Genomic DNA, 13,723 nt, shown 5'->3' with positions numbered 1-13,723 from the left:
CTAGTGTCACCGCATAATCGATACTATACCGATTATTAATTGTGTACAAAATGAAGATCCACATGTATAACATTTTAACCGATTTCATATTGATTATTATTATTTTCAACCTTATTAAAGACATGCATTGCTAATGAAAAAAGCCTAATGGTCGTGCACTGCTTGCGCGGATGAATCTATCAAAAATAATCGATTATAAAAATCTTTCATAGTGACGTACATCTTCGAAATTTTACTACCGATTTATATTGAAAATGACTAAAAGTGCATGACAAACATTTCAATATCAAATTTTCTAAAAGAAAACACTATTCCCTTACGTATCTAGAGATGGGTTTCCACCCGGGTAAAAACCCACATGAGGGTAAAAACCCAATAAAAACCCGTTTCATTCCACCCGTGGGTGTTTACACCGGGTGAAAACAAATAATTTTATAATTATTTCAATTGGTGTCTTTTCTTTATTTTTATTGAATTTTTCTCATTTAAGTTTATTGATTAATAGGTAATAAGTCAAATTTAACACTAATATGCATTTATATCGTGGCCAAATCGTAAAATTGATCACGTTATGACGATGTGACCAATTATTTTATAAAATGGTGTTATTTCAAGAATCGTTGAACCGATTTAGAAGAAATTTAGTAGGAACACAATAATTTGTGATCATGGCAAGGACATGGAGGGGGGGGGGATATCGGGGGGGGGGGGATATCGGGGGGGGGGGGGATGTCAAAGATGCCAAACTCTGTCTTTGATGACATTACGGTATAAAGTTACAAATAACAACACCAACTACAAAGTACTTCTGCTTAAAAACTTGAAATCGAACCGCCCTTCCGCCACTGTAACGCATTGTAACGTTTTTCAAGACCTCCCCTCCCCCCAGATTGCATTACGTAACACTAGAACGCCCCCTTAGCAACAAATACCACTTCTCACTTTAAAAAAAACGCTATTTTTGTTTTCACCCACCAGAATGGGTGATAATGGGTAAAAACCGGGTTTTTACCCAAATCACCCAGTTTTAACCCAATCGGGTGAAATGGGTTTTTACCCACTACCCATCTCTATACGTATCACGGTGGATCGAAATGGCATTAAAGTGGACATAGGGATTTTTTTCGGAAAATCGAATTTTAAAAACTGCCAATCGATAGTCCTTTGCTCACTCATCACGACATGTCATATCACATTTTTCTCTAAACCTGATACTTTAGCTTAAAAAAAATAATTTGTGTATTTTTTGTATGAAACGAGACATAAAGTGCTAATTTTCTCCGAAGACCTGCTAGATCGTGACTTGAAACAACCTAGGTCGGTTTAACTGCATTATTTATGAATATTCTAAGCTATTTCCAGCTGCTCCAAACCGCAACTTAGCCTGTTAAACGATTCCGAAAAAAATTAAAATTGACTCTTCTTGTAATTGTATTTTAGTTCCTTTTTTTAGAAAAAGCTTCGATCACGGTACTAGAAAGTGATTTTATCGTTAGGTGACATTGTTATCTATTCTCAGAATCTGTTAAACCCTTTCTTTCCTATCAGCACATGACTTTAAAACAACAATGAAGTTACTCATACCTCGTAAATAACGTGTTTTGCGAATAAGCAGAATATAATGGTCAGGGGTGGGGGTAAAAAACAGATAAGGATTGTTTATTTGTTTTAAATTTAGTTTGGGCTGTGTAACGTCACCAATAACATTAAACTTTAAATGCGGTTTTTAACATATAATTACAATGGAAGCTATTGTGAATAATATAGATTTGTTCGTAGTCTTAAGAAATACCTTAAAACCTTTCATGGACAGTGAGGAACTTTATAATCACCTTAAGCAGAAAATGGTACATTTGTCAGAAAAAAACAGTGTTAAGTTAAAAAAAGTTTGCCGGAATTTTTGTACTAATCTTAATGGACGATGGACAAACTGTCATCTATCTCTTCCCCAATTTTTAAGAAGAAACAGTGATTGCCTTGAATCTCCAATTAACTGGGTCTGGCAACTAGTTTTTGATGAAGACAAAATTGAGGAAAATGTTGATTCAATTACTGAACCTAGTGAAAAAACAACATCAAATATAGATGCTATTACAGAAAACATGCCAACTTCTACACTACATGCTTCGACTACTTCCTTTATCCCGAGGAAACCGTTACATAAATTAACTTAGAAACAGAACATTTTCCTCAATTTTGTCTTCATCAAAAACTAGTTGCCAGACCCAGTTAATTGGAGATTCAAGCCAATCACTGTTTCTTTTTAAAAATTGGGGAAGAGATAGATGACAGTTTGTCCATCATCAAGAAGAATAATGGTGTAAAAATCACTTTGATTTTTGGGTATTTCACGTTCTTTGAATTTGTGATTTCTTATTGTAAAATGCTTAAATCTAAGCATTTTCTCAACTAACTATTTGCCTAAGGACCTATGCTATAGGATATAAATGTTTGTTATATCGTTTTCACAGTATTTTTATAAAAAAATCAGCTTGTAAACTGACGCTAAAGTGGAAATTTGAAAACCTGTAAGGACTTATCTTATTAGAATTCTTAAATACTATACTAATCGAAATATTATCTCAACTAACTATTTAGACGACGAAATTGCCTAATTATTTATGCCTATAACATATTTGTAATGTAACTGGTTAATGATTGTAACGGGTTGAAAAAGTACTGTTTTTGCGCAAAACGGCGTAAACGCTCTTAACACTGTTTTCTTCTAACAAATGTACCATTTTCGATCTAGCAGGTCTTCGGAGAAAATTAGCACTTTATGTCTCGTTTCATACAAAAAAAACAAATTATTTTTTTTAAGCTAAAGTATCAGGTTTAGTTTGTCCATCGTCCATTAAGATTAGTACAAAAATTCCGGCAAACTTTTTTTAACTTAACACTGTTTTCTTCTGACAAATGTACCATTTTCTGCTAAAGGTGATTATAAAGTTCCTCACTGTCCATGAAAGGTTTTAAGGTATTTCTTAAGACTACGAACAAATCTATATTATTCACAATAGCTTCCATTGTAATTATATGTTAAAAACCGCATTTAAAGTTGAATGTTATTGGTGACGTTACACAGCCCAAACTAAATTTAAAACAAATAAACAATCCTTATCTGTTTTTTACCCCCACCCCTGACCATTATCTGCTTATTCGCAAAACACGTTATTTACGAGGTATGAGTAACTTCATTGTTGTTTTAAAGTCATGTGCTGATAGGAAAGAAAGGGTTTAACAGATTCTGAGAATAGATAACAATGTCACCTAACGATAAAATCACTTACTAGTACCGTGATCGAAGCTTTTTCTAAAAAAAGGAACTAAAATACAATTACAAGAAGAGTCAATTTTAATTTTTTTCGGAATCGTTTAACAGGCTAAGTTGCGGTTTGGAGCAGCTGGAAATAGCTTAGAATATTCATAAATAATGCAGTTATACCGACCTAGGTTGTTTCAAGTCACGATCTAGCAGGTCTTCGGAGAAAATTAGCACTTTATGTCTCGTTTCATACAAAAAAAACACAATTTATTTTTTTTAAGCTAAAATATCAGGTTTAGAGAAAAATGTGATATGACATGTCGTGATGAGTGAGCAAAGGACTATCGATTGGCAATTTTTAAAATTCGATTTTCCGGAAAAAATCCCTATGTCCACTTTAATGCCATTTCGATCCACCGTGCGTATTCTGTAATCCTATTTAAAGATTAAATTATCCAGAGGCACTGCATAGCATTTCGGAACCGATAGTTTGTCTATGGTTTGAAATCTCATCATTACACTAGTGTGGTAATATTTCATTTCCGGTTTGTGCTCTGTGGTATTTATGATGGCCGCCGTTGTGCTAGGATTTGTTGTCATCAGAAAATTGTGAACTTTGCTGCTTAGCACTCGCATACAAGTGGTATCCGTATTTTTGGCACCTTTAATTTTTAATCATAAGTATTTAGCTTAGTAAAATGACTGAAGTCGAAGGTGAGTAGAGTTCTGGTTTGACGCCAAGTGTTTTCTTTAGCAGAGTCATTAACATCTTTGCTTTTCAGAGTTCAATCAGCAGAAGCCTGGGAAAACGAGTAAACAGCACAATGTATTACCAATATGGGGTAATGAACAAACTATGAATCTGAACCCTTTAATATTAGCAAATATCCAAGGTTCTAGCTACTTCAAAGGTAGGTAAGCAAACATACCAACGCACAGGAGTTTGGACTGAAAGTACCACGTTTATTTTGTTTTATTTTTGTGAGAAAGTGTTATTTATTTTGGAATCAGTATGCCGAGATTGCGAAATCGGCTGGTTATTCATGTTGTTGTTTTGTCTGCAGTGCACCTATTCAAGTTGAAGACATACCATGAAGTCGTTGACGAGATCTACTATCAGGTGAAGCACTTGGAGCCATGGGAGCGCGGAAGTCGCAAGACTGCCGGCCAAACTGGCATGTGTGGCGGCGTGAGTATGTTAATCAACAATATTCATTGTTGTACTGTATTTCAAGCCCTAATTAAGTCCATGAAACTAAATTTACTGGTGCTTTGCTGAAATCTAAGATTTTGATTAGAATGTGCAATTTTCATTCATGACTTGTCTTCATCATTATGAATGTTTATTTTAGGTGCGAGGTGTGGGTGCTGGAGGGATCGTGTCCACTGCATTCTGCCTGCTGTACAAGCTGTACACGCTGCGGCTCACACGCAAGCAGGTCAATGGCCTCCTACAGCACTCAGATTCTCCTTACATCAGAGCTCTTGGTAGGTATCAAAATGAACAGTTTATAAGATATTTAACTAGTAATGTAAAATATGGATTCTAAACTAGATGGTGTCAAACAATGTTGGTCCTATTATGTGTGATTAATTACTGCCTAGATTTTTTCCATCCTATCTCATAGGACATGCAATTTTATAATGTGAATTTGAGACCTCAAGTAAAATTATTTCATTGAAAAAAAGCCAATAACTTACAAATAATCTGATGGACTGAATTTTACAGGTTTCATGTATATTCGTTACACTCAACCGCCTGCAGACCTGTTTGACTGGTACGCCGAGTACCTGGATGATGAAGAAGAAGTGGACCCTCGTGCAGGAGGTGGGGGCAGCACAACGATAGGATCGCTCGTGCGTCAAATGCTCATAAAACTGGACTGGTTCAGCACACTCTTCCCAAGAATACCTGTGCCGATACAAAAACAAATCGAATTCAAGTAGGTAACGTTTTAGAGTTCCTTTGAAAGTGCCTATGCAACATTTGTTTTAACCAGCAATGTGTTCTGAAATTATTATTATCACTAATATTGTACATTTCACTAAATCATTGCATAAAGTTTTTCCACAGTCTTTGATTGTGGGGACTGGAGCATTGCAGCACAATATCGTATGTGATTGTCCAAACTAGTGCTATTTTGCTTTTTATTACCTTATTTTCGGAATTTAGTTTTTGTTGAACATAAAAACTTACACTCAGCACTTAAATGGATTGCTCAGAAGTTTCAATACATAATATAAGTTACTAAAGAATTTTTGTGTATCAGGCTAGGGGAGCACAACAGGCAGTCGGCGGCGGCCAAGCCGGCGCCGGCCCGCGGCGGCGGCAGCGGCAACAACTACAACCCGGCGCGCGTAGACTCCGACCGCCGGGAGCACGACGATAGGGACCGGCGTGACTACGGAGACGCGGAAAACAGGTACATACATCCACTTTAACCACAAAAGGCCCGGTTTCCACCAAGGCAAAGCGAATCAAAATGATTTAATGAAATCTCAATGGTTATTCAAAACATTTCTTCACTCCGCTCTGCCTTGGAAACCAAGCCTAATAATCAACAGAAACATGAGTTGGAACACCACAGTCTAAACTGGCCATAAGTAATATAGTATTGCACTTTCACTTTGTCCAGCAGTGGACGTCATTTGGCTGAAACGAACGAACGAACTTTCACTTAATCTGAATTCAAAATTGTATCCTGTTTTTGATACTTTCGTCATGTAATTCACCTTCACAATAAAAAAATAGCTAGCCTCTGACTCACATGGCTTATTTTTCAAATTATTATGGTTTTGTTTCAGATATTCCAAAGACAGGACAAAACGTGACGACAGGGATAGAGACCGTGACCGTGAAAGAGACAGACGTGACCGCGACCGGGACCGTGACCGCGATCGCCGAGACCGCTACCGCGAGCGGTCCCGCTCCAAAGACCGCCACCGCCATCGGTCGCGCTCCAGAGACCGTCGCTATAGATAATGATAAGCTTATTCATTGAATAATGTTGCAATAACTTTGTGTCCTGATAAAAGAATATCTGATGTTCGCTAATTTTGGGTTTTATTTAATTTGTCCTGCTGAGAATTTTTCCGATGGCGACGTCGTTTTTAAAACCTTAAACATAGTAGAATATTGCAAACTCGTAAATATTTCCCACTAGCTTTTGCCTGCGGCTTCACCCGCGTGAAATTTAATTTGTCACAGATGGTCATAAATTATAGCCTATATGTTATTCTGGGTTATAAACAATAATACTGTAAAGTTTCATCAAAATTCGTTTAGTAGTTTTTGCGTGAAAGAATAACAAACATGTTAACATCCAGACATCCATACAAACTTTCGCATTTATAATATTAGCTGTGATATTAGTAAGTAAGAAGTAAGATTTTAAAAATAGATTATACCTACACACCATCCTAACTTTCATACAAGTGATTTCACCCCTGTGACTAAGCTATATTATGTACTCCACATACAAAATAATTCGAATTAAAATGCAAACATGGCATGTTGCGAAACTGCTGTGTGTAAAATACACAACCGACCTACTTTACTGTTCATCATAATAAAAATACTTATGCATTAATAAATATTTTATGAGTAGGCACTTTAATAATAACTAGAGACATATTTTACAAGCTATTTATTACGCAAATTATTGTTAACAAATTGATAGATAAAAGAATATAAAAATCAAGCTTAAATGCTATCAAATAAATATCTGGAAAAACAAGTAGGTAAGATCATCTTGCAGCTGTTCCAACGAATGGGCGTGCGTCATTATGCCGCAGCGCCTTTCACATTTTCCTGCTGTTCAAACTTAGGGTATTTTTGCTCCACATCTTTCCAAGATATTTTGCTGTTAGAGAGATCTCGCACTACTGAAGGCACTTCAGATATTGGCAACCTTACTTGTCCCATACTATCTCTCTCTCTCAATGTCACAGTGTGTGGCTCTTTCACAGAGTCAAAGTCAACAGTAATAGCGTATGGCACGCCCAGCTCGTCTGTTCTGGCGTACCGGCGCCCAATCGAGCCTGAGGAGTCATCCACCTTATGAGAGACATCCACATTGGTCAGGCCTTGAGATAATTCCCTGACAAATGGCTGGAACTCTGCATTGCCACTGAGAGGCAAAACAGCGCATTTCATGGGAGCCACAGTGGGTGGCAAGGAAAAGTATGTTCTTTGTTCATCACCCTCTCTCATTTTGAAACTGTGTTCCAATATACAATACAGAATTCTGCCAATTCCAAAGGATGGTTCAATAACACTTGGGATTATTTCTTCAACATGAACTGTCTTTTGGCTCTTCTTCACACTTACTAAATTGGGAGTCAGTTTGAAATCTCCATTGCTAGTGGCAAGTGTGTATTCACCATCACTCTCCAACTTGGTCTGCAACTGGTCAAGAGAAGCAGAATCTAGAGCAGCAAGAGCATCATTAATAGCTTTTGCATCCTTTTTGAACTCTTTGCCAATGGCTGCCTTGTTGGCAACAGCTTCCACAACTTCAATCTGTTTAGGGGCTGGCAGTTTTTTCTCAGCCGCCAGTCTGATGCCAGTTGCTTTAGTGTGCTGGGTCAAATCATAAGCAGACCGGTCAGCACAGCCCACACACTCTATCCAGCCGTAGCTTGACAGACACTCAGCATCCCAGCAGTCACAGGCATAGTGAGCCATTTCATTGCCCATGTGCTGCCTGAACCTTAGCTTTTTAGGGTCAATGCCTACTGCTAACAGGTACAAATGTATTCTAGCCATGAAGTATCCTAGAGTCTCATTATTGACAGTGCCATTGGCCACTGCTTCCCCAATGGTGACAATTTCTGCAGCTTTTCCTTGTTCCTGGTTGTTGGCTGAATAAAGTAACATTTTTGTGTCCTTGACCGATTCAAACTTGGGATGATCCTTGGAATCACAGAAGTGCTCAATTTCACACATAGTAAACTCTCTTACTCTCAATAAACCAGAGCGAGGTGAAATTTCATTTCTGAATGAGTTGCCAATTTGAGCAGCTGCAAAAGGTAGTCTGCCTTGGTTGAATTCAAGCAGTCTCTTGAAGTTGACAAATATACCCTGAGCTGTTTCAGGCCTCAAAAATCCTTTTACCAAGCCGGAAGGACCAATTTGGGTATTAAACATGAGATTAAACTCAATAGGAGGGGTCAGTTCATTTCCACTGACTGGAGACTTCATATCAAACCTCTTCATGAGAGCCGACATCTCATCAGCTGTCATTCCATCAAGTTTAACCAGAATATCTTCAATCTCTGCCTTGAGCTCTGCTTTTGTATTCTTTTCACTTTTTATTTTTTCCAAATGAGCTTTTATCAAATGGTCTAACCTGAAGCATTCTCCAGTCTTTATGTCTTTCGTCATCAGGTCCGCGAACCGTTCTACGTGCCCAGAAGCTTTCAATACTGGTTCAGGGGTGAGGATAGAGCAGTCAACTTCCAACATTTGCTCTTGCAGAATGAAGTACTTTCTCCAAAGTTGGATCATGTTGCTCTTCAGGGCGCAGCCCATGGGCCCGAAGTCGAACTGGCCGGTGATGCCACCGTAAATGGCAAAAGATTGGTCATAGAAAAACCGTCTCTTGATCAGATCCTCCATTTTAGCACGGTCGAAAAGCTCCTCTACTGGTGCCAAGCTCAACTCTTTGTCTTCCAATACTTTCTTTCTCGCCTTCAGTTCAGCGACAGCTTTTTTGACGTCGATTTCAGGTGCTTTCTCCTCCTTCAACTTTCTAACCAAGTCACCCTGTTCCTTCACGCTGGCACGAAGGGGCGCAAGGATTTCTTCAATTTTTGGATCAGCCATGATTATTTCTCGAAGTGGATTAGGGATTTTAATTTTCCGATGGAGTTTGTTTGTTCCCCAGTGCTGCAAGCTGTGAGTTCGCCTCAAATGACTGCAAACAGCTGGTGAATATTTACTAAATACACTACACTTATGAACTAAACTGATAATGTTTCTCATTTAACTATCGATGTATATTTGCTTTAGCTGGTAATATCACATCTGTTTGCCGGCTAATTTCATAGAAATTTTTGTTCGCGTGGTGCTGACGAAACCACGACGAAATTTTCTCGTGACAAATCTGTCAAAAAATGAGTGACACTTATGATGTAAATAGAGAGGCGCTATCTGTATCGTCACGCTATCACAGTGAACTTCTTGAAAGAATCGACTGCATAGTTATTCCATTAAACCTCTGTACCGTGATTCGAAGCATATATAAACAATATGAGAATGTCGTACTATTTGCCTCTCTTTCTTTCCTGTTGTCAGTGTGTATATAGCCGTCTCTGTCGCACACCTCCCCCCTCTGGCCAGGCAGCGTGAGCGCTGCGCGCTTTCGTTTTTGCCATTGGCGTCTTTTGCCTCGTCGAGTGCACACCTCTCTTCTAGGATACCAGGTATCCGTAGGTAGTGCACAAATTAGAAACTTTCCTGAATATTCAAATAATTATTGAATCTGAGTTTTGGAATAATTTTATTTCGTATTTTCCAAACTACAGAAACTGTAAGTACAAAAATATTTTGTTTACGATTATACCCTCAAAGTATAAAATTTTCTTTTAACGGTTTTACTGTTCGATAAAAATGTGTAATTAAAGTGTGTAATTTAAAGTGTGTATTTTTAGCTGTCTGTTAAAATGAATAATCTAGATCAGATTAGTGATCCCAAGCCCGGGCCTAGTAATGAGTTTGATTCGGATTCGTCCACATCCACGAGTTCGACTTCAAGTCGCGATGATAGAAGGCGTGCCCGGAAGCGTAAGCGTAAAAATCGACAAGACGATTTACTGGAAAGGTTAGTCAAAGAAATGGGAGAATTACGCAATAAATTGAGTACCCCCCGATCTCAAAATAATTGTTGTTCTGAGATCGACCTAAATGTTAGCGGGGAATTATTCGGTGAGTGCAGTGAAGTGGAACATGCCGTGACAGATTTTACCGTTAATGTGGGTACGTCGCTAAAAGAAACCACATCTAAAACAAGTGCAAACCATACTAATACAATAACTCGTTTGCAAAGATTTAACTCTCCGGAATGGAAGGAAATCAGGTTTGCTGAAGTACAAAAGCAATATATTAGTACACCAGGTTTCACCCATCTGGAATGTAATGACGAAATTACTATCTATGACAAAGCAGCTGACCTTGCATATGCGGAGCGTTCTTATGCAGCTCTAACAATGGCGGCGGTCAGGCAACAGGAAGCTTTTCAGGAAGGCTTTCGAAACTTTTTATCGTGGGCGCGCAGCCCCGAGAATCTTGCGCATGATAAAATCTGCGACAAAGTTAATGAAATTTTTACGAAAGGTGAGTACTGTAAGGTATCCAATGACATGTTGCAATTAATATGTGGACGGCGAGCTGATTTAATAGAGCAACGAAGGCACGTCATCCTAAAGTCGGTAAAGGATCCTTTGGTAAAATCGAAGTTGCAAAAGATACCACCGTCATGTCAGAACTTGTTCGCGGCAGAACAGTTCACAGACGCTTTAGAAAAAATCGGCGGAGTTAAGCGGGCGTTTTATCCAACTAAGACCATAAAGAAAGCCTCGCATTATACTGAATCCGCAAAGCCTGCGCAAGGCTACAAACACACTCGCGATAACCAAACCACGCAGGTTTGCCCGCATAATGCCTCGAGGATTCAATCGTGCTGTCAAAAAGCCAGTTCCGCGCAGGAACATCATTATCACAATGCTGAGTACCCGCAATCATTCAGATATGATAATAGAAACGGTAATTTTCGTGGCAAGAGAGGAGGTCAGAGACCCTCTGCCACTCAAAAATCCAGAAAACGTGAGGCCTCTTCATCCAATAGAGACTCACAACACAAACGACGCAAATATTGACTCGAGTCGCTTCAGAGCTGGACAGCTTCGACACAAGGTGAACAGGTGGAAAGAATTGGGCGCACCAATTCGAATACTACGCATGATCGAAGGCTATCGTATCCCATTTCTCGAAAAACCGCCATTAGTAAAACCAAACCTGTCCAGTTCTGCATTTCAAACTTTCGTGACCCCCGATATGACAGCAATCATAAATCAGTTGAAAGTGGAACAGGTTTTGGAGGATGCGCAATCCAGTCCGAGTTTTGTGTCCAAGATGTTCCTCACACCAAAAGGAGACGGATCGTGGAGACCAATATTCAACCTAAAAGGTTTGAACGATTATGTGTACACACCTCAGTTTCGCCTCATATCCGTGTACAAGGTGCCAGATTTCCTTCAGGACCAAGACTGGCTAGTGAAAATAGATATTTCACAAGCGTACTTCCACATTCCTGTATCAGAGAGTCACAGGAAGTTCCTCAGACTCATATACGACGAAAAATTGATGCAAATTACTTGCCTTCCGTTCGGCCTAAGTTCAGCCCCAAGCGCTTTTGCCTCTGTAACAGCCTGGATTGCGCAAAAACTCAGGGAAGAAGGTCTGCGAGTCCTCATCTATCTCGACGACTTTCTCTTAGCCAACCAAAATCGATCGTTGCTGATCGAACAAACCCACTACGCGATTCACCTACTCCAATATCTCGGCTGGGCGGTAAATATGACCAAATCGATCTTAGATCCTCAGAAAAAGATCGAGTATCTAGGCATAACTTGGGAGCCTTGGAACAACCTAAAGAGCTTACCTGCGAAAAAGTCGTCCCACATTGTCGAATTGATAGAACAAGCGTTGAGTTACCAGAAAATGAACAAGGCAGAAATCCTATCTCTCCTAGGGATCCTCAACTTTGGAAGTTTTGCAGTTCCACGAGGTCGCTTACATACAAGGTATCTCCAAAAGCACAACTTGTCCATACCAGAAGACGAGCATCGGTACCCCTTGTCTCCTCAAGTGATGTCCGAGCTCCAGTGGTGGATGGAGAATTGCAAAAGACCATCAGCGATACATGCAGAACCTCCCACATATTTCCTAACCACAGACGCGTCCCAGATGGCCTGGGGAGCCCGACTCAACAATTTAGAGTTATCCGGGACATGGTTACTAGAAGAGCAAGACCTACATATCAACCAAAAAGAGCTACTAGCTGTATGCAAGGTTCTGGAGTTAAAGAGACATGTTCTATCGAATCAATCGATTCTTCTTCAATCCGACAACCAATCTGTGCTCGCATATCTAAGGAACGAAGGCGGCACCAAATCGACAGCTCTAATGAATTTGACCTTCCGAATATATCGGATTATGGACAATCACAACATATCCCTTGTAACTCATCACATACCCGGCATTTACAACAGCGAGGCCGATCACCTGTCACGAAACATGACTTCACCGGAATGGCACCTTCTGCCGGAAATAACGGAGATAATATTCGCCAAATGGGGAGTCCCGTGCATAGATCTGTTTGCGTCCCAAGTAGCCCACGTGGTGAAACCATATTGCTCCATAAACCTAGCGGACAGGGATGCAGAATTTCACAACGCCTTTTCACGCAAGTGGAAATTTCATCTAGCGTGGGTATTCCCACCTCCTTGCCTTATGCCCAGGGTACTGAACCACTTAAACACTGCGAAGGGAGTGTATTTAATAGTGGCACCCAGATGGGATCGTGTGTTTTGGCGACCGGATCTCAAGAGTCGAGCCCTAGACCCTCCGTTCACGATCCGGGACCCTCAAAAAGTCCTCATAGACGCAACGACGGGCTTACCGCTTCCCAAAGCCAAAGAAATGACCTTGGAAGTTTGGCGATGTGGGGGTGGACAGAAGAATTATCTGGATGGTCCAACGAACAAATAAACTTCTTAAAGTCTGCCTGGAGAACCTCAACATTACGCACGTATAAACCAGCATGGTCGAGATGGGTCTCTTGGAGTCGCAAAAACAATATAAATACTTGTAGTCCGTCAGGGTCGGACTTGGCGCGTTTTCTTATTGACCTTTATCAAGTGGAAGGACTGGCCTATAACACAATATTACTACATAAATCCGTAGTGGCAACTCTATGTAATTCAGATGCTTCTAAATTATCAAATAATTCTGTCGTGAAACATGTTCTGAAAGCAATTTCACTTAAAAAACCAAATAAAATTAGGGCCCCAACATGGGACATTGATATAGTGGCCACATATCTCGCTAGAGCAAACGTCAACACGTCCAGTATGTATGAAACATCAAAACACTTGGCGACGCTTTTGTTATTATGTTCGGGCAGAAGAGTTCATGACCTAACGCTGCTACGTATAGACGCAGATCATTGTATACTTACTGAAAACTACGTTGTTTTTTGGCCTGAGTTTGGATCCAAGACCGATTCAGCTACATATCGGCAATCAGGATGGAAGTTACTACCAAATACAGAAAATCTGCATCTGAACCCTATAACCTGGATAAACAGACTGATCACTCTCGCTGCAACAAGGCGGGAAGTAGCTAAAGTAAACCATTTATTCCTAACTGCTTGTGGGAAACCAAGACCTGCATCA

At 39.8% G+C, this 13,723-nt stretch overlaps 2 protein-coding genes across 2 annotated transcripts; one reads left to right on the top strand and one right to left on the bottom strand.

Annotated features, from left to right (window-relative positions):
- The first annotated feature begins 3,790 nt into the window (after positions 1 to 3,790).
- Positions 3,791 to 6,320, top strand: LOC135085947 (pre-mRNA-splicing factor 38B-like). The gene is made up of 7 exons (XM_063980734.1): positions 3,791 to 3,979; positions 4,048 to 4,176; positions 4,330 to 4,454; positions 4,618 to 4,753; positions 4,995 to 5,208; positions 5,536 to 5,688; positions 6,071 to 6,320. The coding sequence occupies exons 1-7, from the start codon at positions 3,964 to 3,966 to the stop codon at positions 6,246 to 6,248; spliced, it is 951 nt and encodes a 316-aa protein (XP_063836804.1). The 5' UTR covers positions 3,791 to 3,963; the 3' UTR covers positions 6,249 to 6,320.
- A 577-nt stretch (positions 6,321 to 6,897) lies between these two features.
- LOC135079622 (glycine--tRNA ligase) lies at positions 6,898 to 9,379 on the bottom strand. Its single transcript, XM_063974249.1, has one exon. The coding sequence runs from the start codon at positions 9,249 to 9,251 to the stop codon at positions 7,050 to 7,052; it is 2,202 nt and encodes a 733-aa protein (XP_063830319.1). The 5' UTR covers positions 9,252 to 9,379; the 3' UTR covers positions 6,898 to 7,049.
- Positions 9,380 to 13,723: the final 4,344 nt, after the last annotated feature.

This window comes from Ostrinia nubilalis, chromosome 2, assembly GCF_963855985.1.
Source record: "Ostrinia nubilalis chromosome 2, ilOstNubi1.1, whole genome shotgun sequence".
NCBI classification, from domain to species: domain Eukaryota; kingdom Metazoa; phylum Arthropoda; class Insecta; order Lepidoptera; family Crambidae; genus Ostrinia; species Ostrinia nubilalis.
Note: the sequence above shows the minus strand (reverse complement) of the source record. Positions and strands in the feature narration are given on the sequence as shown.

Excerpts from the sequence above, each read along its gene's own strand:
- LOC135085947 (XM_063980734.1), top strand. Across the intron at positions 4,177-4,329 it reads AGGTTCTAGCTACTTCAAAG|TGCACCTATTCAAGTTGAAG; the intron begins GTAGGTAAGCAA and ends TTTTGTCTGCAG. Across the intron at positions 4,754-4,994 it reads TCCTTACATCAGAGCTCTTG|GTTTCATGTATATTCGTTAC; the intron begins GTAGGTATCAAA and ends TGAATTTTACAG.
- LOC135079622 (XM_063974249.1), bottom strand. The coding sequence starts at position 9,251 with ATGAGAAACATTATCAGTTTAGTTCATAAGTGTAGTGTATTTAGTAAA.